This window comes from Physcomitrium patens, chromosome 15, assembly GCF_059467195.1.
Source record: "Physcomitrium patens ecotype Gransden chromosome 15, ASM5946719v1, whole genome shotgun sequence".
NCBI classification, from domain to species: domain Eukaryota; kingdom Viridiplantae; phylum Streptophyta; class Bryopsida; order Funariales; family Funariaceae; genus Physcomitrium; species Physcomitrium patens.
Window position 1 is genome coordinate 3,021,147 of NC_143424.1, and position 22,606 is coordinate 3,043,752.

The following is a 22,606-nucleotide window of genomic DNA, read 5'->3' on the forward strand; positions in this document are numbered from 1 at the left end:
CATAACACAAGTGGTTAACAACATTGTATTTGATTTAATAGTGTTTGATGAACATTGATTCCAGATTGACATGTGCATTGTGCTAAATTAGTAAAGTGGAGGAGAAGCACCTATTGCTACAGCGGATTCTTGTCACAATAGTGACTCTAGGTCTCTAGTTACGTGTTTGTTCTTCTTTGTGCAACGTGTCAGGCATCGAAATGCCTAGGCATAGCGCTTACAGCTGCTGCTACTTGACTTCCTTACCTTAAAATCTGCTACCTTGCTGTTCTAGAATGTCCTACCAGTGTTTGGCTATTCAACTGTTCATCATATGGAGAAACTAAAACTGTATTTCGAATCTTGCACCATGTTGTATAAGTGAACGATCATGATGATCTGCAAATAAAGAACATAAAGCAGTTCACACCAAAGCAACTTAATTCTGCATGGATTAAGCACTACTCCAGATAGTAGGACTTCCAAACTGAGTGATCAATACAAAGACTTAACACACAAAAAACAGTACATAGCATATATTCCCAACCAAATGAATGTAAAAGAACCCTTGGCGGGTTAATAAAGGAAACACTTATTTCTTGAATATATAGAGTACCACCTCGAGCCTGAACAGAAGGTGTTTAAAAGAAAACCTTGAGTGCCAAGGTTCACCTAGTTTGCAAAGGTCGACTTCCACTGTTTGGTAAGCCGTGCAAGATTTTTCTGGACAGACTCTGAAACATTACATCCACTGATGGAAATTTCAAGGCCCTCTTGTGAAGCACTCGGGTCTTGGTCCCGACTCTTAACCGCCCGGTCCACCGAAAGTTTCATAGCATCCAACGGAATGACCTGAATGAAAACGATCAACTATCAGTGCTCATTGATCTACTAAAAATAATCGATGCAGAATAAGTAAGACATACGATCATAGTATACATACAGCTAAAGATCCAGGTAGTACGTAATAAAGTTAAACAAGATTGAATCCACGTATTAGCAACTACGGAACATGTATTTATGTCCACACAATTGACACTCTTGTAACTTGTGAGATAACTCGTCTTAACCAGCATTGTCTTAAAATAAATGACCTGCTAATCACATTACAGCATCTTCAAGTACTGCTAATTTACCACCAAGGTAGAAAGCGTAAGCAGGTGACAATGCCTCAAGCTTCAATAATCTTACCAGTGTCTGCAAGAGTGCACAATTAGAGAACAGCATGCAACGCAAATTTGGAGAATATAAATATACTTCTGCGAGGTTCTTGCAGCCACAAGCGTCCACCACTTTCAGCACCCGAGATAACACGTTCAGTCTGTGAGCACACCAAGAGATCAGACACCAAGTTTTGAATGCAGATAAAAGGGCAGGTTGCTGAGCTGTTGAGTTTAAGTAACGAAGATGATTTCATGAACATCTGTAAGCAAGATCTATGTCGAAGTGCGATCACAGTTGAGAACAGGTTGGAGAGGTAAGATTTCACAGTTGATAACATTTTGTAAACAACCTATACATTTCTCCTAAAAGCTATAAGAAAACCCTATATGCAAACACACTTTGACCAGATAATCACAACATACCTTTTAAGAGAAGAGCACCCCTGGACTTCTACACGAACTAGAGACATTTGAGGTATCTCTAATCGTTCTAGTCTGTCGCAACCTCCACAACGAAGTTCCCGCAATGCTACAGCTGTGTCAAGGATGCTAGAGAAGCCAGCTGGTGACAATAAGCGACATCCATATACATTTACACTCTGAAGTGAAGGACACGTAAACCTTGATAAAGTCGCCAATGACTCTGCAAACCAGCCCATTCCACAAGTCATAACCGTCAGTCGATAGATCTAACAGCGAAAACACCGTACGCTTTTCAGCTCCATACGGGCTAATAACAATGGAGAACAAGTAACTTCTGTTTTTCAACAAATGCAGGAACTTACCGCATAGGGACAGATTGCAAAAATGCAACTCTGGACATTTCAGCTGAAGACGGGATAACTTCTTGCAGTTTGATAAGTTCAGTGTTTGTAAGTAAGGAGCCACCAAGTGGAGATCTTCTAACTGTAAACAAGCAAAGAATCCATTAAGAAGCATTAGGTGCGCTGAAGAATCTGCAGCGATTGACATGATGATCAGATTTGATCCAGAGACAGGTTGATTACACCAACAAATAGAGTGCAGTGACTTGACAACACTGGTACATATCAAAGGATTGCTCCTTCAACTCTCTAAAAAGGCAAACAACTCTTAACCATCCCGTAACTCCTGTACCGACGCAATGCATGCAAAGCAAATAAGGGTCATTTATGCATCACAAATTCCAGATAATAAGAGCCACTTGCTCTGTGGTTATAATTATCTAAACCAGTTATGTAAATTACGGAACGTAGCCCAGCCAATTACTTCCAGAAAGGAAAACCAACCTTTGAACAGCCTGCAAGGTTAAGCTGTAAAAGAGAACCCTCAACTGAAAGTTGTATAGACAATCGAGAGATACTGGGCAGCTGAGTTGCTGTCAGAACCTCCAAGGCTGATACTGGAGGAAGCCGCAACCCCGCACTAGTCACACCAGGACACCTTGAAATGTCTAAAGAAACCAAAGATTCTTTCGATGGACCCCTAAGCAAAGCCTGCATCGAACAATAAAGACCCTAGGTTAAAAAGATAGTATTTTGCGTAGTACTATCCAAAGAAAAGACACAAAAAAGCAATTTTGACAACCATATCACCCCCAAAATGGATAAGGATTATGGGATGACCTCAAACAGATGCACATCCAAGACAACATAGAAATCTAGGGACATCGTAGACACACCTGAATTCCTTTGTCAGTTATATCACTGCAGCCAGCAACGGACACTGACCTCAAACCCTTCGTCTTCCAGTGCTCTTCTTCACTGCCAACCACCAAGTCAACACTTTAGAGACTACACACCCCACATTAGGAGTAGATTCAATGAGATCTGCGTAAATGAGTGCGCAGAGGACCCACCATCTTGATCCAGAGACTCTCCAGACAAAATCGACTACTATAAAGAACAGAATCCGAGCGCAGGTCAAGTTGCATTACTTGAAACACATTTACTAAGAAAAAACTTCAGCAAATCATTCAAGAATAAGATTTGCGACAAAGCACTTAGACTCAGCTTTCATAGTTTCGATAGACGAACGTGTTTGCAATTACATCCAAAGGAAATTATGCAAGACATGCTAAAAAAACAATCAAAAGAATTTACTCCTAAAAGATAGATTTACTTCAAAAGCAGGAGCAAATGATACACACCTATCCATGAGAGAGCTGATAAAAGAAATGTGGACAATAACACCTTAATGGTGCGTAGAAATAGTATATAACAGTGGTCATACCCTTTACCAAAGACGATAGGCGTTTCCATCTGATACTCCAGTGCCTCAGGGACAATGTCCTTATTCTTGCCATGCTTCATCATTGAACCAACTTGCAAACCTTCTAATCCTTCCGGTAATCGCGTCGACTCTTGTAATTGCTGGGAACCCTTTTTCCCAGATCGCTTATGCAGATCGAGCAGATTCATTTGAGAAGAATCTTGGATCTCTGAACTATTAGATCTTCTGCCCGATGTGTTCTCTCTGAAAACGAATTGCAAATTAGATCCACAAAAGCCCATCAATTCATAGGTGGATAAAAGATTAACGGGTATCAAAATAACACAAACCTAAAACAAAAAGGAGAAAACGTTTCTGCGAGGGATACATATGAATTTAAAAGTATGATGAACTTGGTACAATCCACTGGTTAGGAGTCAACTTTAAACGAGTTGCCAACTAGGACTTCGATTTGTAATGCAACGCATGCCAAATACAAAATCGTGTATTCGAATTGCAGGATCAGTTCATGAGATGCACCTGAAAACCATGAAAAGACCAACATCAGAATGCGTTGTTCTAAAAGCTTCTACGCGATCCTTTCCAGACTTCTTGCCTGGCAATTCGAGCCGCTGGTCTACAATTTGTTTGGCCCCTCCAACTCGAACAACTTTTGAAGCTTTAAAATCCTGAACTAATTTGTTGTATTCCTCCTCCGAAGTGCTTGCACGAGAGTCCGGGATGTGGAGACTCCTCCGGGTAGCGAGCCTCCTATCACCTGTAAAGCACATTATAGGGTCTTAGCACAGCTTGCGGGGTTATGATTTGCTTATTTGAAAATTGCAAAATCGACGGCTAAAAACTGATCAATAATCCAAGCTCTTTCAGCAGGTTAATTGAGATACCTCATTGTTGAACAGTGTACGTATTTGAATTGAAAAAGAAATGGAATGCCCTCCGAAAGTAGAAGAGAATGATAAGTGAACAAATTAGGCTAGCTAAGATTTGAAGAAGAGATCAGAATCCAAAATAGCATTCAGCAGATGACTACGCAGAATAATGTTAAGTCTAGACGAGAATTGACAAGGGCGTCACCTGAAGTTTCAAAATCAAGACTTTGATAATTGGTCCCTTTTCCATCCTCTTCTACGATAACCTTGTCAAATCTCCTTGATGAAGCTAACTTAAGATCATCCCTTTGAAGGAAGTCCTGTTTACTAGCACAATCTAATAAGCCCTTGTTCCCTTTCTTCTTCCGAGTATTAAATAAATTGAGTTTCCCCAGCTTTCGGTCTTCCACAATTAAGCTCTCAGCGGGTGTGTATGCACAGGGGGAAGTATCGTTACTACTAGAGCCAGACGGATCCACGGTCCTTGTCGGTACCTGAACACTGCTCCATTCTATGTGAGGGAGGGCAAAATGCTCAGAATCTATATCTATACAGTTCTTTGTATGAACACTTGAAGCTAGAGGCGATGTCACATCCAAATTTATTCTGGAAGTATTGGAGGGAACCATGTGAGAAGAACTATCAACAGAAAGCGCTTTCAAGGCCGCCTCAGCATAACTCCTAGAAGGTAGGGTTGGCTTCATGGTTTTTGAACTTTGATCAGCATCTACAGCAGCCCTATCAGATGTCTCCCGAGGAGTGAGAGGGAGTCCACCAGACGAAGAACTGAGTGCTCTAGCAGGTCTCCATGAAACGTCCTTCGTCTCAACTTTGCTAAGCTTGGAATGCGCATTCAAGTTAAGATCAGGCCAAAAATCATCATGGGCTTCCCTAATGGTTTCAGGAGTTTGTGTAACAGGCGTGTAAGATTCTGCTTCTTCCAACAATTTTGTACCAGAGACCTCAGGAGTAGAATCACCAGGAGTGGGCCTGGGCTGCTGGTAACGAGAGAGAACTGTAAGGGCAACATCAGAAATGCCGCAACAATTTGCCAGATTGACATCTTCCAACTGCCGAACAAAAAATAATATTAGCTCAATGTAAGCACAGGATGCTTAACCACGACGAAAGACCTCACACTTGACTTCAGCCAACTGAATGAGGCATATATATATTCGAAAGAAAAGCATTAACAAGTACCACCAAGCATCAACAAGAGAGAAATTCACCCTTGAATGTAGAACACAAAGCGCGTTTACGTCCACGTCAGTCAGAAACCCACAGCTTTTAAAATCCACAGATTCTAGTGACCGCCGATGATACCACTTGCTATCCAGCTTGCCGCCCGCCGCAGCCTCTAAAATGGGCAAGAATTTCTTAACTTTGGAACCTGAGCATTGCATCAACGAAGGACGGTAAATAAACACTTTTAACAAGTGAACATCTTCCACGCCTTCCACACTGTGCAAGTTGATGGCTTCGTTGCCGAAGTAAGAAATCAGCTCTGTAGAAATACTCGTAGTTACAGTATCGTTCATGTCAGTGTTTTTAATTGAAAGATATGCACAATCGTTGCGTTACTAATTGTAAGCTGAGTGCAACTTGCCAACATGGCTTTTGCGAAACAAAACACAAGGCAACCGCTTAACCTAATGAACCAAAAGAAAACTATAAACTAAGAGTAAAAATCTTACTGCAACGCTTGAAACTTAAAGACTTCAGATTTCTATGAGAAGCTACCTGTAAATCACCAATAGCAGACCCCTGTCATATTCTCAGCATTGTTTAACCACATCACATAAAAGATAACATGTTGGGCATGAAATTAATTAAAAAGAAAAACAGGAGTGAGTCCTTGTTGAACATGCAACTAAGTGAATTACATAGCATCATATCAACAAGTCAAGGATTACCTAAATATAAACTTTCAAGCTTAATTGCAAATCTCACATACATTTAAAGTGACCCACCAAAACATCATACACATGCACGAGATGCACTAATCGGTGAATACTATGTGATACATGACCTCAGATACTTGATATTCAAGTACAGGTTCAATATATGCACAATCAATGAATTAGATGAGGTACATACAAAGCTTTGCAAGGCTGCAGGTGATAAATCAGGGGGCAATACAAGGAGTTGGACCGAGTCTCTAATATTCTTCACCACTTCATCGAACTCCTTGGAAACCTAGCAGAACAAAAGACAACTAATCAGATTTCCTCACTGTACAAACGCAAGCACAAGCGAAGTACACAGATACACGTGAAACATTTAGCTAAAGGTTATCTGCATCGAGAAACACAACTTACAAAACGGCACACAGATAAACTGACACATTATATGCCATGGACTATTCATATGAACCAGTAAACAATATCAAGCGCGAAGAAGAAAAACATTCGAAACAATAGACGGATGATAAATTTGCAAATTCCATGTAAAGGAATAAAATCAACATTATGTACCCTCAGCCGATTATAAAGCTAGTTTCTAAAAATAATCAACTGTGCTACTTTGATGAAGTAAGATATCAGCATTTAAAACACCACAATGTTCAATTCGAATAGCATGAACCACACTTTATTGGAGTGAACAGATAAAGGACAATTCACTAGAATTGAGGCTGTTATACACTGAATTGCTATCTTCACAACCGTAAGGAGAAACCGCAAGAAAGCATGGAGAACCAAACCTTTCAACATATTCTCTTCTATATTCTCTCATTTTAAATAGTCAGTCAATGATGAGTAAATGCAAATAAACATTGCTTCTTATTACAAAAGCAATGTAAGCACGTTGTAAAACTTGGACCACTATGAGATGCAACTTGTTTAACTCACACAAGAAATGACAACCTCGGGTATACTTCCGTATTCAAAATTATGTGTTCAATTACATAACCCACATCCTCCCAGAGCCCAACACATAGTGGAATGAGTAAAAATGTCGGGAGTAATTCATACTGCTCCCGAAAATATGTTGACATCAACGAAAAGTGGCCGCTTAGTACAATGACTTGACTCGCTATTTAACCCAAAAGTTCAAAGGATTACATATGATTATGTGAAACAACACAGCGTTATTAAACTCACTCTTGCAATTCGTGCAGCCTCTCTGTTCGATAAGCGCGATAAAATCATTGACTTGCATTCGTCCGGCAGAGTCTCCCAAAGATTGACCCCACTGCTGTCCTCCATACTTGCAGATTTATGAGAATACACTCGTAATACTTTCCGCGAAAGTATCACAAAACTGCGCAAAACATTCGAAGGTAATTTGAGGACAAACAATGATACGCTCAAATGAACTCTTAGACAAAGCTTAATTGGAACCTGCTATGTCAATGATGAAATCGCAAAGGAACATCAAATCAAGGCAACATCCTAAAGTGCAAAAAAAACTTTGAAGAATTATCATGCCCGATCGGCAGTTTGCGTCGAGGCAAGGCTTAAGTGCAACGAAGCGAGCTCCTGCAATCGGGAACGAATTCCACGCAAACAAGGTGGACGTAATAGATGTAAAATCGCGACAGCCAGACACATTTGACCTAGATAAGTGCCAAAAACAATATGAAGTCCAAAATTTTTGACCACAAAGATTTGGGCACCACCATTACAAAGTACACCCTGACGCTCCAGCAATGTTCCTGGACTACCTGTAGAAAAAGCAGATAGAAAAAAAAAAAAAAACAAAGAATATTCTCCAAACCTAAGGCACGGTGTCTGACATAATCTGCTCCAGCGTCCTGATACATCTGCATCTACTAATACATGATAGTAGAAGTCACCTGATCATTCAAGACAAGTAAGAATAGACACTAGATGAGAGCCACAGACAAGATATGTTGCCAGGTCCAAGGAGACACGTCTGAGGTAGCCAAAGTAAACCTATAATGTACTAAGCGAAAAACGGAATATTAAGCATACTTAGAAACATCATAATTTGAAAATGTTTTTAAAAACTGAAGAAAGGCAAAGTATGTGACACCTTTTGAAATCAGAACTCCCAAAACCACGCCATCCGATTGACTAAAAAATCATACAGAAAATGAATCAAGAGCAAAAATTAATAGCCTGCAAGTTTTACACATGTTTTACACAAAGCAGAAACAAAAGGATAACTGTTAATTCTTTGAAGTCCAATCGCGAAATTCATTTCCAAAAGAAGTTAAAGAATTACAACACAACTTCTACAACTGACCGAAATACACGACTTCGTTTGAAGAAATTATGCTTCACGATGAGGTAGGCCGAGAGAAAGCACTAGTTATAACACAAATCATCCTGGGAACATCCTAATGTTGCTTAATTTCATACATTTCAGCTAGACAAGTCTCATATAAGGCGTTCGAATCCGAGATTTCTACATGAAAAAACACTTCTTTCATTCGCCGACACAAGGTCGAGAAGGCGTAAACTTGGTCAATAAACTGAATGCCCCTCATTCCAACACCCCAGTCTCCAGTTATCGAAATTTTAAACCTTCAAAATGCTATCCAGATTTCACAGCCAAGGTACCGGAAGAGAATACGTATTCCCACCTGTTGACGAGGCAAGCATGCAAAGCCCCTCCTGCTTCAACTGCCTCAAACTTCCACCTCACGGCGATTCCAATAGCAACCAAGTTGCTGAAAGATGCTACGGCGTGTGCCCCAAAATCGAAACACAGATAATTGTTCCAACTGTGCAACTCCAGAGCATGGAAAACGAAGTTCAACAAGGGGAGGAGGCTGCGGCAGGTGTGCCGAGACGGTCAATTCGGAAACCCTGACGATCTCACTCTCCATGAAATGACAATTTTTTGAAACATGGCATGTAGGGCCGGGTAGCAGGGTAAGGGTCCTCAATCAGAAATAGCAACCACCGGTCAAACGAGATCAAGGATGATTCTGAACAATACCTAGTACAGGCCTCATACCCTTTTCCAGCCAAGTATTGATATTATTCTATTGCTGATGACTGCCGGTCGTTTCAAAGAAACAGAGGAAACTTGGTACCCTTAGATGCCGAGCACACGGAGGTGGTTGAAGGGCTGTGTTGGGGTGATTGCTGACACCGAGGATTGACGATGTGATATTCTCAATGCAAGGCAACCCATCAATCACGAGGGATTGTTAGATGGGAGTCCACGAAGGTGATTGAACAAACCACTTAATTTCTATTTACGTGAGCTTTATTCTTGTCAGTGCGTATTGGACACAAGCCGGCACAAAATCAAAGTAAGTTCAATATGGAGTGGATCCTTCTCATCTGGGATAAGCTGTTTGATTCGTTTGAAGGTTGGAGGTGGAAATTTGTGATAGTAGTTGACACGAAACCTATCTAGCAGTAACGTTATTAGGAAGACTGCGGGAAAATGCGGGTAGGAAAGTGGAGTACCCTGTTGTCGGCAGCGTTGCGTTGTTGTTTTAGAATAATTTTCAGGTGTGACTTGGACTCAAGATTCTTTCTGTATGCGAGGAAGATGTTTTTCCCCCTTAATGCTAATTCTGTGGTGATCGTGTAAAGCTTATGGAGTTGGGGATTCCCTTAGGGTGATTGATTTTGATGTAAGGGTGTAGTTGTTGGACTGTCTCTCTCACTGTACTTCACTGGAACTCAATTGTCTGTTTTCTGTAAAGATTTTATGATGCAGTCTGGGTATTTTTCGATGGAAAAATATGGAGCCATGCAGCAACCGAGTCCAACGCCGTCGACGCCGTCGACAGGCTTCATGGGTCCGCGGTCGTCGCCCCTTTTTTCAAATGCAGTGGATCAACCTGAGCCACCACCTCCAACAGGACAAGATGTTGACAGGTATTCCTTCATTGTTAGTGTTGACGGATCTTTGTAATTTCACTTTTCTTTGCCTCTCTTCGTGGTATCTACAGTTTTAAGCATTGAATGGCCAATTGAAGACCTAATACTCTCTTTATATTTTGTTACTTTGAGTTCTAGGGTTTGAGGTTTCAATGAGGTCATAAGACCGAGGCAGAAGTAATTAGTGTCCATCTCATTGTCTGCTGGGGAACTATTTGGAAGATTGCCAGTCATGTCGAAGATTGGATTATCTGGGTTTTCTTTGGACGTGTGGATTTTAGCTAGAGGCTCCTTAACAACATCTGATTCCTCAGGCCGAACTCGATGTCAAGTGGCCAAGACAGTGACCAAGCTCCTCCTCGGCATCTTGCCAACGCCCTGGATGGGCTTGGTCGGGCCGTCCGCCATATTGCCGATGTGCGGTCGGGTGCCGACCTGCTCCTGGAAGCGCTGGATGCTGCTGCACAGGTCCGCTCGCATGGGGCTGGAAACAAGAAGCCTAGTGATCGTATTCAGAAAGCAGCTGATGCCATGCGAATAGCTCTTGACGCACTTCGCGCCACAGGTAATATATCAGTAGTATTCTGTTGTTTAGCTTCACTTCCGTGGGAGATATTCCACATAGCTTCGACAGATTTGGTGTAACTGAGCAATCGTTACAGCCATATAAGATGCAGACTGAGATCATATCTTTTGTTACTGTTCGCTTATTATTTCTATGATGTAGCTGTTTTTTTTGGCGAAGGAATTGTATTGCATCTTGTTCAATTATGTCATACAATAGACAATGCGTGGTACGATATGTCAGCTTTTTCTGTCTTTTCTGTATTCTTTTAGTTTTGGCCCCGATCTTTATCTATTAGGGCCGTGAAGGAATAGAGAATACATCTATGGATTATGAGCATTTGAGTTTTGCATAGCACTTTTAGTATATGGAAAGACGATGGATATATTGTTTTTGGATGCATTTTAGGGTTATTGTGTTCACATGATATGATTCACACAGGGAAGGAGTTAGAAGCTGCTGGGGTATTGAATGGAGCACAACAGAGGTTCGAGGAGAACGGGCTTTGGAATTCGCCAGTGCCTTTTGTTGCTCCCGATGGATGGTTGGTTCCCTATGCTTGGAAACGCCAGATAGCTGGTCAAGCGGCAGCTACAGCGTATGAAAGAGCAAGGTATGGTTATATTTTGGGTGTCATTCTTGTCTGATTGGAAAGGTCTACCCTGTTTGCACGCATCGTTGTGCCGGAATATCCTTAAAATACTTACTCAAATACTCACCCAAGTATTTTAGGCTTGCATTGAAGGCATTTACCGAGCAGAAAAGGCGATTCTTCCCGGGTCTAGCTGCCACAACCACCTCTGTAACTGGAACAAAACGTCCCCGTAGTGAAGGATCGGAAACTACAGATACGGCGGAGCCTTCTTTACCTGACTTACTGAGGCGTATACAACCTGAAACTCAAGGGATGGTTGTCACACCATACGAACGCCTGGCTTGGGTGAAGAAATCAAATTTAAAAGCTGGAATGAGTACTACTTTCGCTAGCAGGGTGTTGACTTCCAATTCATCACTCTCAGTGAGGCATGGTAACGCTGGGACACCCCAACAACCACCTCAAGCTGGGGTTGACAATCCCACTTCATCGACAAGACAAGCTGAGAAAATAGCAGTTTTGGAAGCTTCAATACCTAGTGTTCTTGTGGCTGTTGTTTCAGTTATACCCGCTGGCTCCCTATATCCGGATGCAGTTGCACTTTTCTCCCCTGCCGAGGTAGGTTATCATATACTGAAATGCTATTTACATGGTAGTCGCGTTCTGCATGTTAAACCTTCTATATCATGTCTACGATAGTTTCGGGCTAATTTTTAGAATCGCCATCGAACCTCCTTTATCCCGTAAGATTTCCATAGTTGCTTGAATTTACACCATGTGTTGTTATTTTCTGTGTATCTTTGCTTTTAGCATCTATCGAGTTAGGACTACATATTTGCACTTCATTGACGTCACGTATTCAGAACAAGACGCAAGTCCTCTTCAATATACTATGTTGCAACTTCGGGAACTAATGCTTGAGATGCTACAGTAATTTAGGCATGTACATTAAGGAGTAGAATAATATTCTTTTGGTAATTTGTGCAGGCCGGCGGACACATTCAAGCATGGGGTGTATCGCAGCACAAACTGTATCAACGATTGTCGGTAATTGTTTCTTTGTTTACCCCTAGTACTAACAAACTTTCACACTCAACTTTTAGTGGGCTGAGTGCCTTTTATTTATTCATTCATTTATTTTTGTTTTATTTTTTCCTGAACGTGTATCTGTTCAACGTTCACACACTGATTTGTGATCTTTCGGCTGTCATGAGATTGACCTGACAACATTTTTCTTCCTCAACTGACTTTAGCATGTGTTACACCTTTACTAAGATAGACGAAATAAGATTAGGCTATTAACTTCAGAACCCGAACCTTTGCAGGAGCACGTAACCGCAACCTTGCATCAATTATTGCAACAAGATCGAACTTCTGCATTGGAGCTTCTCTTGGTATTGTTATTACAAACAAGTTCATTTGACTTTAGTTCGTTTGATTCTAAGTAAGATAAGACTAGCAACAAGTACTCAAACGAGATTTGTGAAGGTTGAGAACATTCTCGTCTGAGCATAGTGCAGTAGTATGCGTTGAAGATCCTTTGTGTATGGGACAACTAATGTCACCTTGTCCTTGCTGGGATTTTCAAAATGTTGCAGAGATGGCTACTTTCATATCGGACTCTTTTCACACAACAATGCTCGTAAGTTCTACTTTTCATGGGAGGAGTGATTATGAGAACAATACCAACTTTTCATGGGAGGAATGATTATGAGAAGAATACCAACTTTTCTTTCCAAAATTATTCATACAAAGCACCCGCAGGCACTGTTTTTTTAGAAGGGTGATCAAATAAACATCCACTTCTAACTGGAATGATGTGATGATATGTGGAGTTTCGTGATTCTTGGTTCTTATGGTTTCGTGGGGATGGCAGGGTGTGCAAGCATGTGATGGCCTACGATGGCCCATCCGATCTCATATTTCCTCCTCTGGTTCGGCCGACACCACGAGCAACCGTGCCATTAACCACTAAGAATGCCAAGACGGAGGAATCTAACGCTGACAATGAAGCACTTGCTTACCACTTGGGTTGCGTCCCGAAAGGTATGGAATGAGTGTTGCACCTTATTATAGCTCATTACCATGACCATTCATTAACGGCTCGCTTATCTTCTGACTTGTTGAATATCTGAACGTGACCGCCTGAGATTCGAAGGGGGTCGCTGGAGAGGATTTCTCTGGGCATCTTAAATGTTACAGGGTCATTTCCTCCATTGTTCAAAAATGCTACGGTTATTGGAACCTGGTTACACAGAAAATCAATCTGATTTTATTTACTTTGTGTCTACTTTGCCTGCACCAACGTGTGCAAATTGTGTAACTATATCCGGCCATTATTCAGTTTTCGAGGAGTTCAGTGTACATGCTTGTTTACGAAGTATAGCATGTCCTCCTTAGAAGCAGTGCATGCATGGAGTGGTTCAATTGAACTGTTAATATAGTATCTTTTCTTCCTGCTGGAAATAAAATAGGTTATTGTTTTGCTCGATGATAATTGAAGTTTCAATGTGCTTTTGTAGTAGAATCCACTTTTGATTGGTTTTGGAAGACGATGACCTGTAGATTGGGGGTAAAACCTTAATGTCTTGTGACAGCTTACTTGGTGCTGCTTTTCTGAAACTCACAAGTTCTCGATGGAAACTTTCATTACCTTGAAATGTAATGTGCTCTCCAGCCATTTTGATTAATGGTGATGGACAGCTGCGTCAGGAGGATTGTACTACTGATACCAGAGTTTCTTCGTTGTTTGCTCCGGGACCAGCCTGCTCATCTGCGATGCTAAGCTTACGCACCTGGGGGTTATTTCTTTCAATTCTTGAATCCCGTCTGAACTTGGGAAGACTTGAGAACGCTCAGGGTCAACTTATAAAGTCAGTTTCAAGGGTAGAATTTTCACTCATCAGCGATGTATCGGCCTCTGCGGTATGCGTCGCACTCTTAGGTTGCCTTGGTGAGTCGTTATTAAAGAGAATTCATGGATCAATTTCACATGGTTGAAGAAACTCTGAAACATGGGGCGGATCCAGTGCCAGCAAGTTGGAACGGCCATCAAGTTTGGTAAATTCAGCTGTAAGTTTGATCAGGAGTTTACCAAGCACAATCCTGAAGCCTAAAGTGCTTTTCATTTTGAAGCTAGAGTCATCAGCTTCTGGCTGTAGATCATTATTCAGCGAGCCCACCTGCAAATCATTCCGAACTAAGAAATGGAATATCTGAACGAAAAATCGCAGAAAAACCCCAAAATGCAGCTGGACAAGAGAGAAAGAAGCAGAACAGGGATCTCAACTATTCTCAACGTACAATCTGAACGGTGCGAATCTCCATCAGTGGGAAGTACCGCATGTCAAAGCCACTTTCTAGAAAGGCGTTCTGGTGGGGTGTTTGACCTCTTTAGCCTACTTTATCAGATGGTTTTTAGAGGTCTAACAATTCAAACTTTTTTCCAGCAAGAGGCTGCTCTAACCATCCTGCAGCTAAAGTTTTTCTCACAAGCGCCATGAAGCCCGACCGGTTTTTCCCGTCTGGAAACTAAGCTTGTCTGCACCACTTTAGCATAAGAAAAGCTTTGGATTTATTTGAAATGGAACAGGGTTCGGTTATCATGAAGCAAAAGTGAAATCTCACCAAGGCGCCATTCATGTACGCCGCACATATCTTCAGTATCGATGGTCCCCTCTCCTCGAAGTGCTGCCGAATCAGGAACTCAAAATGCTTCGTTCACAGCACATTTTTATCGCATCAAATTAGAGAATACCACATCAGTTCAAGAAAGATTCCTTGGACAAAACCAGATAGATGACGTTTTGAAAAACTCTTCTTATCCAAATGCATGACAATTTCAAAGTAGGGTAATTTATTCAGCGAGAAGGTTGGACTTCCTGTTGGATGTTTGTCCATAATGAGAAATTGGAAGCAGTCATTAAAAGCAGTTCACCATCGGTTTACGTAAAAATCTGAATAAGAACTATTCACCTGTGGAGGTCGGTGGAGTAGATACAACATGGATTTGCATGACAACAAGAGAGCGTTCTCGTTATACATAAGAGAGTTTCTTTCGCCTTCAGGGAGACCTATCTGTTTTTCATAGTCAGCCTCATTATAATAGGGAGTTGCATTAAGGACCAATCCTTGTATTGAGACCAAAAGCTGAAGTATGCTCGAATTTGAAGCATCCCAAACCTCGGTTCCTTTTCCTCTCCATGTGTTGAGAAGACTTAAACATACACTGCCGTTTTCATACAAATTTGGATTCAGCCGCAGACCGCCGGAGTGGTAGTATACTACCTGCAATAAAGTTTAATACATGTTACATAACATCTAGCAGATGTTGACAGTTAAACAAAGTGAATGCCTATGAGTTGCTTCTTCAGAAGTACTTACTGGAGGGACATGAGGGAATTCCTCGGATAAGTGGATGTCAAAGATGAAGAGACCATCATGATAAGGGGTAGCTTGAGCACCAACTATCGCAGCTCGGAGTAGGTCCATGCGATCCTCGCACACTCTGACATAGATTGAATCTGCAAAGCAAGAATCACAAAGTGTGTTCGGAATGTCTGAGTGGAAATGAGCCGCACAAAATGTAGTAACGAGTACCAACGAGCTCTACAGCAAATAGGTTCCACCCTGTACAGGAAAGTGCAAGGCCTGTCTGACGCGACGCCCTCATATTTCTTATTCATATTCATGTTTCTTATTTCTTATTTCATATTCATGTTTCTTAGACGAAACATGAGTTGGACTTTTAAGTGCGAAAATCTGCACGTAAGATTTCAATACAAGAGAGGCAATGCTCATACGCACCAAGTACCTAAATTTAATACTGCGCTTGAAGCAAGTAATAGTTAGATTCACCTGGAAGGTTCTCCTCAAGAATCGCCCATTCAGCTTGTATTTTCTTAGTCCATTTCCTCTGCGGGTTTGGCTGATACACATAGCATTCCTATTTCAAACTGAGTAATCGTTTTTACCACCTTGGTATGGGAATATTGAGAGCATGGAATAGTTAGATAATCTATATTTAGAACTTTTAAAAAAATGAGATCTTCACCTTCGTTAAGAGGTCAGAAGGGTTTTTGCTAGGAAGGACCTAAAATCTGCCTCCTGATTTTACCTCTATTGCAATTATGATAATCATGCTGCTCCATGTTTCAAAAGCAACACTTACGTGCTAAAATTCTATATGCATTGCTTCTACTATTCCCCTGTAAGTGTTCAAGAAAAATCGGAAGGCGCCTTACGCATGAAAGATTCACAAAATGGTGATCTGCAACTCCACAAACACAGTCAAATTGTTTGAAGCGCTCTGGCGGCTCTTGTGTTCCTTCATGTACTAGCTCTGGTTGGATTGAGGGTTCCAAACTACAACCAGAATATATGTCGGAAGCAAGAACAGGGTGTAATCCTGCCAATTGAGAATCAATTTGCAGTTGCATTGCTGAAGATTTCAAGAAATGTGTGCATTTAGCACCAGCAGCGTTTGCAAGGATATTATACTCCATTTTATGGCTGGAATCAATTTTGAAACTGAAGTCCTCGTTTCCAAAATTCTGATTGGCATCGTTGTTGGCTGAAGTCAATGAGTTTGGTCCTACCAGAGTACGGTGAGTGTCGAGCACTTCGTCTAAATTGGAACAACAAAGTGTACCTGGAATAAATACTAAGTTGGTTGACCGTGGATTCATTACTCGTAGAGCATCTGCCATTCGCGAAAATAGCTTCTTACATACGGCTAATGTACCCCTGTCTTGACGAGGGCTACATTTTGCTGAACCATCATCCTGAACTGCAGTTATATTCTGAATTGAAACTGCATGCGATGACATTGTTTTGCAAAGTTCCTTCACTTCGAAATTGCTGGTTTGACAAATCGCATGTGGAGATTGATCTGATATCAGTGTAAATGAGTTCTGACCTACCTCGACCTGCAGAAACATATCAAGAATGTGGTCACAAACAAGTAACGTTTCAATTTTCAATGAAAAGGTTTTGGCTCCAAGAAAAAGTGGCGTTACACTCTCGACCAGATAATTTCAACAATATGCAAAAGTATGTCGATTTGATGAAGAATAGCAGCTCTGTAAGCACTATTGCGAATGTCCTGTGATATGGAAAGCCAAAAAGATAGAAAAGGAACCCAACCTCTTCATCATTCTCCAGTGAGGCCCATGTGAGGGCATCATCACCATACATAATCTGTGACTCACTTGCTTCCAGTAGAGCTTCTTCATCTTCATTATTTACAACAAATACATCTGCTGGACCTACCTGTTAGAACGTTAACAAACACATGTTATATGGTGCATCATCTCTTAAAATCGCGAAATCAACAAGTGATTAAAATATTTAGTATTAAAAGTAACCGTAGTAGTTATGATTCATGTGAATAACAGATGGATAGAGAAAAATTAAGAAAAAAACCTTTGAAATGTTTCCGTCTGCCCACACCACTTGAATTTCTCCATCCTTCAAGCCAATTACGTTTCCAACCCATGACGTATCGACAGTTGGTCGATCGCAATGACTGCGTCTCCCTACCCGACCCCGCTTTCGACGGGGCCATTTACCTTTCTTGGGCCCTTCAATGCATTTACCACTAGCAACATCCAGTTGATCAACGCTCCCTATCTCTTGTTCGGCTTCAGTTTCACCAACTCGTGCAGCCTCCACTTCACGCTCAGACCATGGAGCTGATTCTGCGAAATGTAAAGTTGCGTTGATATTTCTTTGTATTTCACGTTATATGCAAATCTTGAGATATGACAGTGCAATGCTTTTAAAACTTTTCTCCTGCTGGTAGATTGAAGAAGACCTTGTTCAAAGTCCTTGGAGAAATTACTCGGCTCCACTTCCGGCTTGTTCATGGTCAAACGCATCACCACATCACCAAGACAGAAATTGAAATAAGGATGCTCAACTATCTCATAAACACTGACATTCTCTTCAAATTCAAATTCAAGGGGATTTTCGAAAGTCCCTGTGTGTCTCAGCCATCGGACTACACCAGTCCTTTGCATTGCATCAATACTTTTCATCACGCCTACACGTAGCCAAGAACCATCCGTGCATTAGGAGCAATGAGATTGGGCAAATAACATTTCTCTCCTTTGTTGCATGCAGATGTAAATCTTTCCCGTGCATTTTGTCTAAAATTGACACTTCCTACACCATTCTAACGTGGTTCAATGAACAAGTATCACGTCAAGTCTTCGTGATGTATCGACAAAAATCTATAATTTTTGTAAAAAATGATCATGATTACCTATTCAGTTTACAATAAGGAGTAGTTCCTAGGACTTGCTCGACTATGGTCCAATGATTTTACCAACACGGCGCTCTAACTGGTCAGTCCCTTCCCCATCGGAGCCTCTGTCCAGAACATATTGCTCAGGCCAAAATTCATGATCACCAAGGTATTCGACTGGAACAAGAGCAGAAGCCTCCACTCCATAAGACTTGGTTCCATCCTGCCATTTGACATCCACTTTGGTCTTGGTCTTTACCACCAAGGCAGCATGCTCTGCTCCCCGCTCCCTTTTCATGGCGGCTCTGCGTTCTTTCCTCGCGATCTTCGTTTGCTTCTTGATCAACTTTTCCTCATGAACATTCAAGGTATTAAAAATTAAGTCCTTATTAAGAACAGTGCGTGGTGTGATATCTTGATAATTGTCAGAATCCAAAGGACTACCACGGCCAGCAGGTGCACAACCATTGAAATACTGATCCAATGGCACTCCTTCTTCACCGGCAGCTACAGCATGTTCCATCGCGTCGAATCCAGGTGGCAGGAGAGGCCAATCACCTAGCTGCCAATTCGTGTGTGATATGTACATCAGTTGCAGAAGTGCAGAAGGTTTTTGAAACATTGCAGGTGCAGCTGAAGGTTGCGCTCCTGCGGATGCACCTGGTAGCATATCTCATTGAGCAGAAATATAGAGATAAACTCTACTACCATGAACTGCAGATTATGGATTGAACACCTGACGAAGGTGCAGATGCACGAGAATAAGCGATACTTGCATATGTTGGTCTAATATGCTGAAAAGAGGAAACAAGATTCCTAACTCTATGGGTGTCATCTTAAAGAAAGAGATTCTACTCTCAAAAAAATTTGAAAGATACACCTATCTGTGAAATTGTGATGATTTGGTGTCATTTACCTGTCTAGTTTATACACCCTATTTGATGGAAATAATTATTAAACTTAAAAGTTTCAAAAGCACACCTGGTAGAGTATGTGCAGAAGTTATCCAGTTAACCAACACTGATCCAACCTCCACAGCAACAACAGTACCTTCGGTCTTGTTAGGGTTCCATGTGCCTTTCAGCCACTTCGCATCTTTGAATACTCCTGAGGTAGCAACTCTCACCCGTTGGCCTGGATAATAAGGGGAGTTTGTATCGTCCATAAGGCCACCCTTTACAGGGAATAAACGTTCAGTGTCAGCTCGAAAGATCTTGCACTTAGCCCCACCTTCAAACATCACAGTTACGTTATCTATGACCTGTTCGATTTGGCCGAGCCAGTTGCCAGGGCCGATAACAAAATCCCTTGGCATGTATGAACGTACCTACATTAGATGGTACAGACTTGACAAAGTAAGTTCCTGACGAACGCTGGATACTGAGTCATTCGATATGCTACAAATGATTTTGCACCAGTATAATCATGTATTTACTGTTGAGATGCACAAAAGGGATCACTCACTACATGATAGGATTTTCACTCGTGCGGCTTTCTCGAGTAATTCAGGAACAGCTTGCACTATTATTCCAACGACAAGATTTCAGTTCATGCTTCAATTTACTCGCTGTCGTCAATTTCAGAAAAAACTAATGCGAGGCAAAGCGGTGGTATCCAATCCAAATTTGTTTACCTGAACCCTATTTTCACAGGATTACTAGTCATTTACACAATGAGAGTACTTGTGTGACCTTAGAATTATGTAAACGATGGTGAATGAGAAAAGTTTCGTAGATCACTGTGTCCAAGGGATCTAAACTCACACGTCGAAGTCTGCGGCTGTCAATTCCTTCTACAACTTCTCCACTGGGAAGCTCCAAATCCACGGACATGCTGATCTCCGTCACAATTCCCGTCTGGCCATCGGGATTAGCTGAAGTAGCAACAACGTCTCCAAGAACGAATGATCTGTCGAGTACGCGAAGGTCAGTGACATTCTCCTCTGTTTCCTGTGACCTTAGCCACACAATCCTAGCTGAGCCAGAAGGATTGCAAGTGTTTTCCCCGTCAACATCTTCGCATGTGATTGCCATGTTTGATGTGGATGTAGAATCACCGGATATTTCAGCGACTATTCCAATTTCTTTTGGATTTGAAACTTTTTGGACCAAATCCTCCCTGATGAGCTGTGTTTCTGGTTGCGGACGACCGGCCGGTCCTGCCAACATCTCCATGGTTCGCAGGTGCGAGTACTATTCGCAATCTGCGCAGAATTAGGTATCTAACCTCGTCGCTCGTGCGACCAAATGTTCTTTGTGAACTCTAAACAGATTCTCCAATGCAATTCAAGACTTCAACAAGTACATGTAACCTCGCCACAGTACATCCTCAGCTCAAATCGATGTATCTTTTCACAGGACGCCGTCTCCGCAGACCATGTTTCTCTCTCCCCCATACTTCACAATCGATCTTCTTTTGAACTCCTCCTCCTCCTCAATCTTGTTCAAGGCGTGTGCGATGTGTTTCAGTAATGGACCACAAATGAGGTTAGGTTTCATGATCATATTTGTCTGTAATCACCAATTACAGCTTCTTCACGTCTGATCTCCGCTTGTTGGCTCACGGATTCCTATTTCTGAAGCATTCTAACCTTCATCACTGAGTTTACATAAGAATGATGAAAACTTAGGTTCTCGTGTTCAGGCTTCTCAGCTTTCAAAGGATGAACACATCATCACTGAGTCCTAGTTTGTTACTCTATCTAAGCCACCTAGCAACCTTTGACTAATCGGAGGCATAGTATAAACGAATGCATTGTGAACCAAAATCATTTCTGCAATGAGAAAGTCAACAAACTCCAGTAACCTTTTCTCACAGCATCATCCCCCTCAATTCTTGCGTAGCTAACACCTTTCAAAGCAGGCCATGGAAGAGACACAGCATATCTCAGGTAATTTAAACAACGTTGCCTGGCAATAGAACGATGCACGTGCAATCTTTGAACGCCGTCGTGAACCTCATCAAAAAGCACGTCCGCTTTCAACAATGGCGGTCACAGAAGTCCCCCCGCGGACGTGGTTCCCCACAACCAAATTTATTCCTCCTCTCAATTGTGGTTCACTCCAATTCTGGGCACACATCCTGCAGCTATGTGGACAAGAAACTTTCAAATCCTCCCTTATAAAACCAAAACTTCTCATCAAGAATTACTGTTAAAAAATTGCCTAATTCGCCATTCGTACGCAATGTGAAATGTATCTTCACCTGAAAACAGATCTTGATGCAAAATAAAGAAAGATCCAAGCGGGGTTATGAGAATTGCGACCCATGGCGATTCAAAGGACACGCAACTCTTGAGCGAAACTGTGGCAGAGCGTGCTCACTGTGAACAAGCTTTCCTTGGTGCCGCGCCTTTGCAACGATGGCTTCTACGTCTCTACGCCTTCTGTGTCGTATATTTATACTGTATCCTATATTCGTATAGGATGTGTCTAACTAATTTTTTCCTATACCTTGTACGTGGGTACAAAGTTTAGCTTATTAAATTTACTATTTTAAATATACATACCTAAATTTATCTATATGTGCATATATTTAATCATACATTTTTTTGATTTGATAAAATTAAAAATTAACAAAAATATATAAATATTTAATTTTTATAAAATTCAAAGTATACTATAAATATGAAATGTATATATACATAAGTATATGATAAATAGATATATACCATAAAATTTAAATTATATTATATATACATATATAAATATATATTAAAAGAGTATATATTATCAAACATTAATAACATGCTTCAGTATATTATAAAAAATATTCACCTATATAGCCTTATTAAAATATTACATATGTACAACTTTAAAAAAAAAAAAAAAAAAAAAAAAAAGGACAAATAAGATGCAAACATGAAAACATCAAACATGCTTTAAAATTTTTAAATAATAATGTAACATTATAACATGAAGTTCTTTAAATACACTTATCTTTTGATTGAATAAAAAAGCCAACTCAAGATCCAAATAATATCCAACCAAAATGTATCTTCTAAGTAACTAACCAACTAAAAAAATCATCCTAATTACAAATTCTAATAAAAAAAACTTTCAACCACCGTATGTTCTTTTCAACTTTAATGTTCTACCAATTATATCAAAAGTGGACTTCTTTGTCCATTTCACTCAATTTCACCTACACTCCTGTATACCTCTTTCATCTC

General features: G+C 41.0%; 3 protein-coding genes across 26 annotated transcripts; 1 reads left to right on the top strand and 2 right to left on the bottom strand.

The window, feature by feature from the left end:
• Positions 1–11: 11 nt before the first annotated feature.
• LOC112292361 (uncharacterized) lies at positions 12–9,071 on the bottom strand. 8 transcript variants are annotated; one of them, XM_073539185.2, is made up of 16 exons: positions 8,772–9,036; positions 7,940–8,018; positions 7,324–7,483; positions 6,320–6,418; positions 5,917–5,962; positions 5,452–5,612; positions 4,428–5,292; positions 3,873–4,110; positions 3,354–3,596; positions 2,803–2,884; positions 2,411–2,617; positions 1,928–2,048; positions 1,566–1,785; positions 1,171–1,300; positions 652–831; positions 12–378 (listed from the first exon to the last, which is right to left on the bottom strand). In XM_073539185.2, exons 1-15 carry the CDS (start codon positions 8,788–8,790, stop codon positions 652–654), a joined length of 2,850 nt encoding a protein of 949 aa, XP_073395286.1. In that variant the 5' UTR covers positions 8,791–9,036; the 3' UTR covers positions 12–378. The 8 variants fall into 8 exon arrangements, with proteins under 8 accessions (XP_073395286.1, XP_073395285.1, XP_090112351.1 ...); XM_073539184.2 differs by having other exon boundaries at positions 633–831; XM_024540736.3 differs by lacking the exon at positions 12–378 and adding an exon at positions 8,219–8,259 and having other exon boundaries at positions 531–831.
• Positions 9,072–9,204: 133 nt separating this feature from the next.
• LOC112292363 (mediator of RNA polymerase II transcription subunit 27) lies at positions 9,205–13,479 on the top strand. 4 transcript variants are annotated; one of them, XM_024540742.3, is made up of 9 exons: positions 9,205–9,449; positions 9,852–10,026; positions 10,344–10,594; positions 11,036–11,207; positions 11,327–11,807; positions 12,177–12,236; positions 12,515–12,583; positions 12,788–12,831; positions 13,066–13,479. In XM_024540742.3, the coding sequence occupies exons 2-9, from the start codon at positions 9,857–9,859 to the stop codon at positions 13,244–13,246; spliced, it is 1,428 nt and encodes a 475-aa protein (XP_024396510.1). In that variant the 5' UTR covers positions 9,205–9,449; positions 9,852–9,856; the 3' UTR covers positions 13,247–13,479. The 4 variants fall into 4 exon arrangements, with proteins under 4 accessions (XP_024396510.1, XP_024396509.1, XP_024396512.1 ...); XM_024540741.3 differs by having other exon boundaries at positions 9,205–9,364; XM_024540744.3 differs by having other exon boundaries at positions 9,205–9,364; positions 9,866–10,026.
• LOC112292360 (putative ubiquitin-conjugating enzyme E2 23) lies at positions 13,439–21,855 on the bottom strand. 14 transcript variants are annotated; one of them, XR_016506558.1, is made up of 13 exons: positions 20,175–21,852; positions 19,417–19,762; positions 18,517–19,095; positions 18,004–18,231; positions 17,613–17,887; positions 17,334–17,459; positions 16,433–17,116; positions 16,047–16,116; positions 15,573–15,712; positions 15,165–15,476; positions 14,817–14,903; positions 13,843–14,371; positions 13,439–13,748 (listed from the first exon to the last, which is right to left on the bottom strand). XR_016506558.1 is itself a non-coding variant. In XM_090256218.1 (13 exons), the coding sequence occupies exons 2-13, from the start codon at positions 20,607–20,609 to the stop codon at positions 14,165–14,167; spliced, it is 3,489 nt and encodes a 1,162-aa protein (XP_090112344.1). In that variant the 5' UTR covers positions 20,610–21,522; positions 21,640–21,852; the 3' UTR covers positions 13,439–14,164. The 14 variants fall into 14 exon arrangements, 8 of the variants coding, with proteins under 8 accessions (XP_090112344.1, XP_090112345.1, XP_090112348.1 ...); XM_090256218.1 differs by having other exon boundaries at positions 13,439–14,371; positions 20,175–21,522; positions 21,640–21,852; XM_090256219.1 differs by having other exon boundaries at positions 13,439–14,371; positions 20,175–21,033; positions 21,241–21,852.
• Positions 21,856–22,606: the final 751 nt, after the last annotated feature.

What these genes read in the sequence shown, in the direction of transcription:
- LOC112292360 (XM_090256218.1), bottom strand. Translation starts at nt 20,609, where the DNA reads ATGGAGATGTTGGCAGGACCGGCCGGTCGTCCGCAACCAGAAACACAG. An exon ending in TTCTGCACATACTCTACCAG is followed by an intron (nt 19,096 to 19,416) that starts GTGTGCTTTTGA and finishes ATATGCTACCAG; the next exon opens with GTGCATCCGCAGGAGCGCAA. An exon ending in CAGACGGAAACATTTCAAAG is followed by an intron (nt 17,460 to 17,612) that starts GTTTTTTTCTTA and finishes ACGTTCTAACAG; the next exon opens with GTAGGTCCAGCAGATGTATT.
- LOC112292363 (XM_024540741.3), top strand. An exon ending in TGACGCACTTCGCGCCACAG is followed by an intron (nt 10,595 to 11,035) that starts GTAATATATCAG and finishes TGATTCACACAG; the next exon opens with GGAAGGAGTTAGAAGCTGCT. An exon ending in CACTTTTCTCCCCTGCCGAG is followed by an intron (nt 11,808 to 12,176) that starts GTAGGTTATCAT and finishes TAATTTGTGCAG; the next exon opens with GCCGGCGGACACATTCAAGC.
- LOC112292361 (XM_073539185.2), bottom strand. An exon ending in TTTAAGTTTCAAGCGTTGCA is followed by an intron (nt 5,613 to 5,916) that starts GTAAGATTTTTA and finishes TGCAATGCTCAG; the next exon opens with GTTCCAAAGTTAAGAAATTC. An exon ending in CCTATCGTCTTTGGTAAAGG is followed by an intron (nt 2,885 to 3,353) that starts GTATGACCACTG and finishes GGTGGTTGGCAG; the next exon opens with TGAAGAAGAGCACTGGAAGA.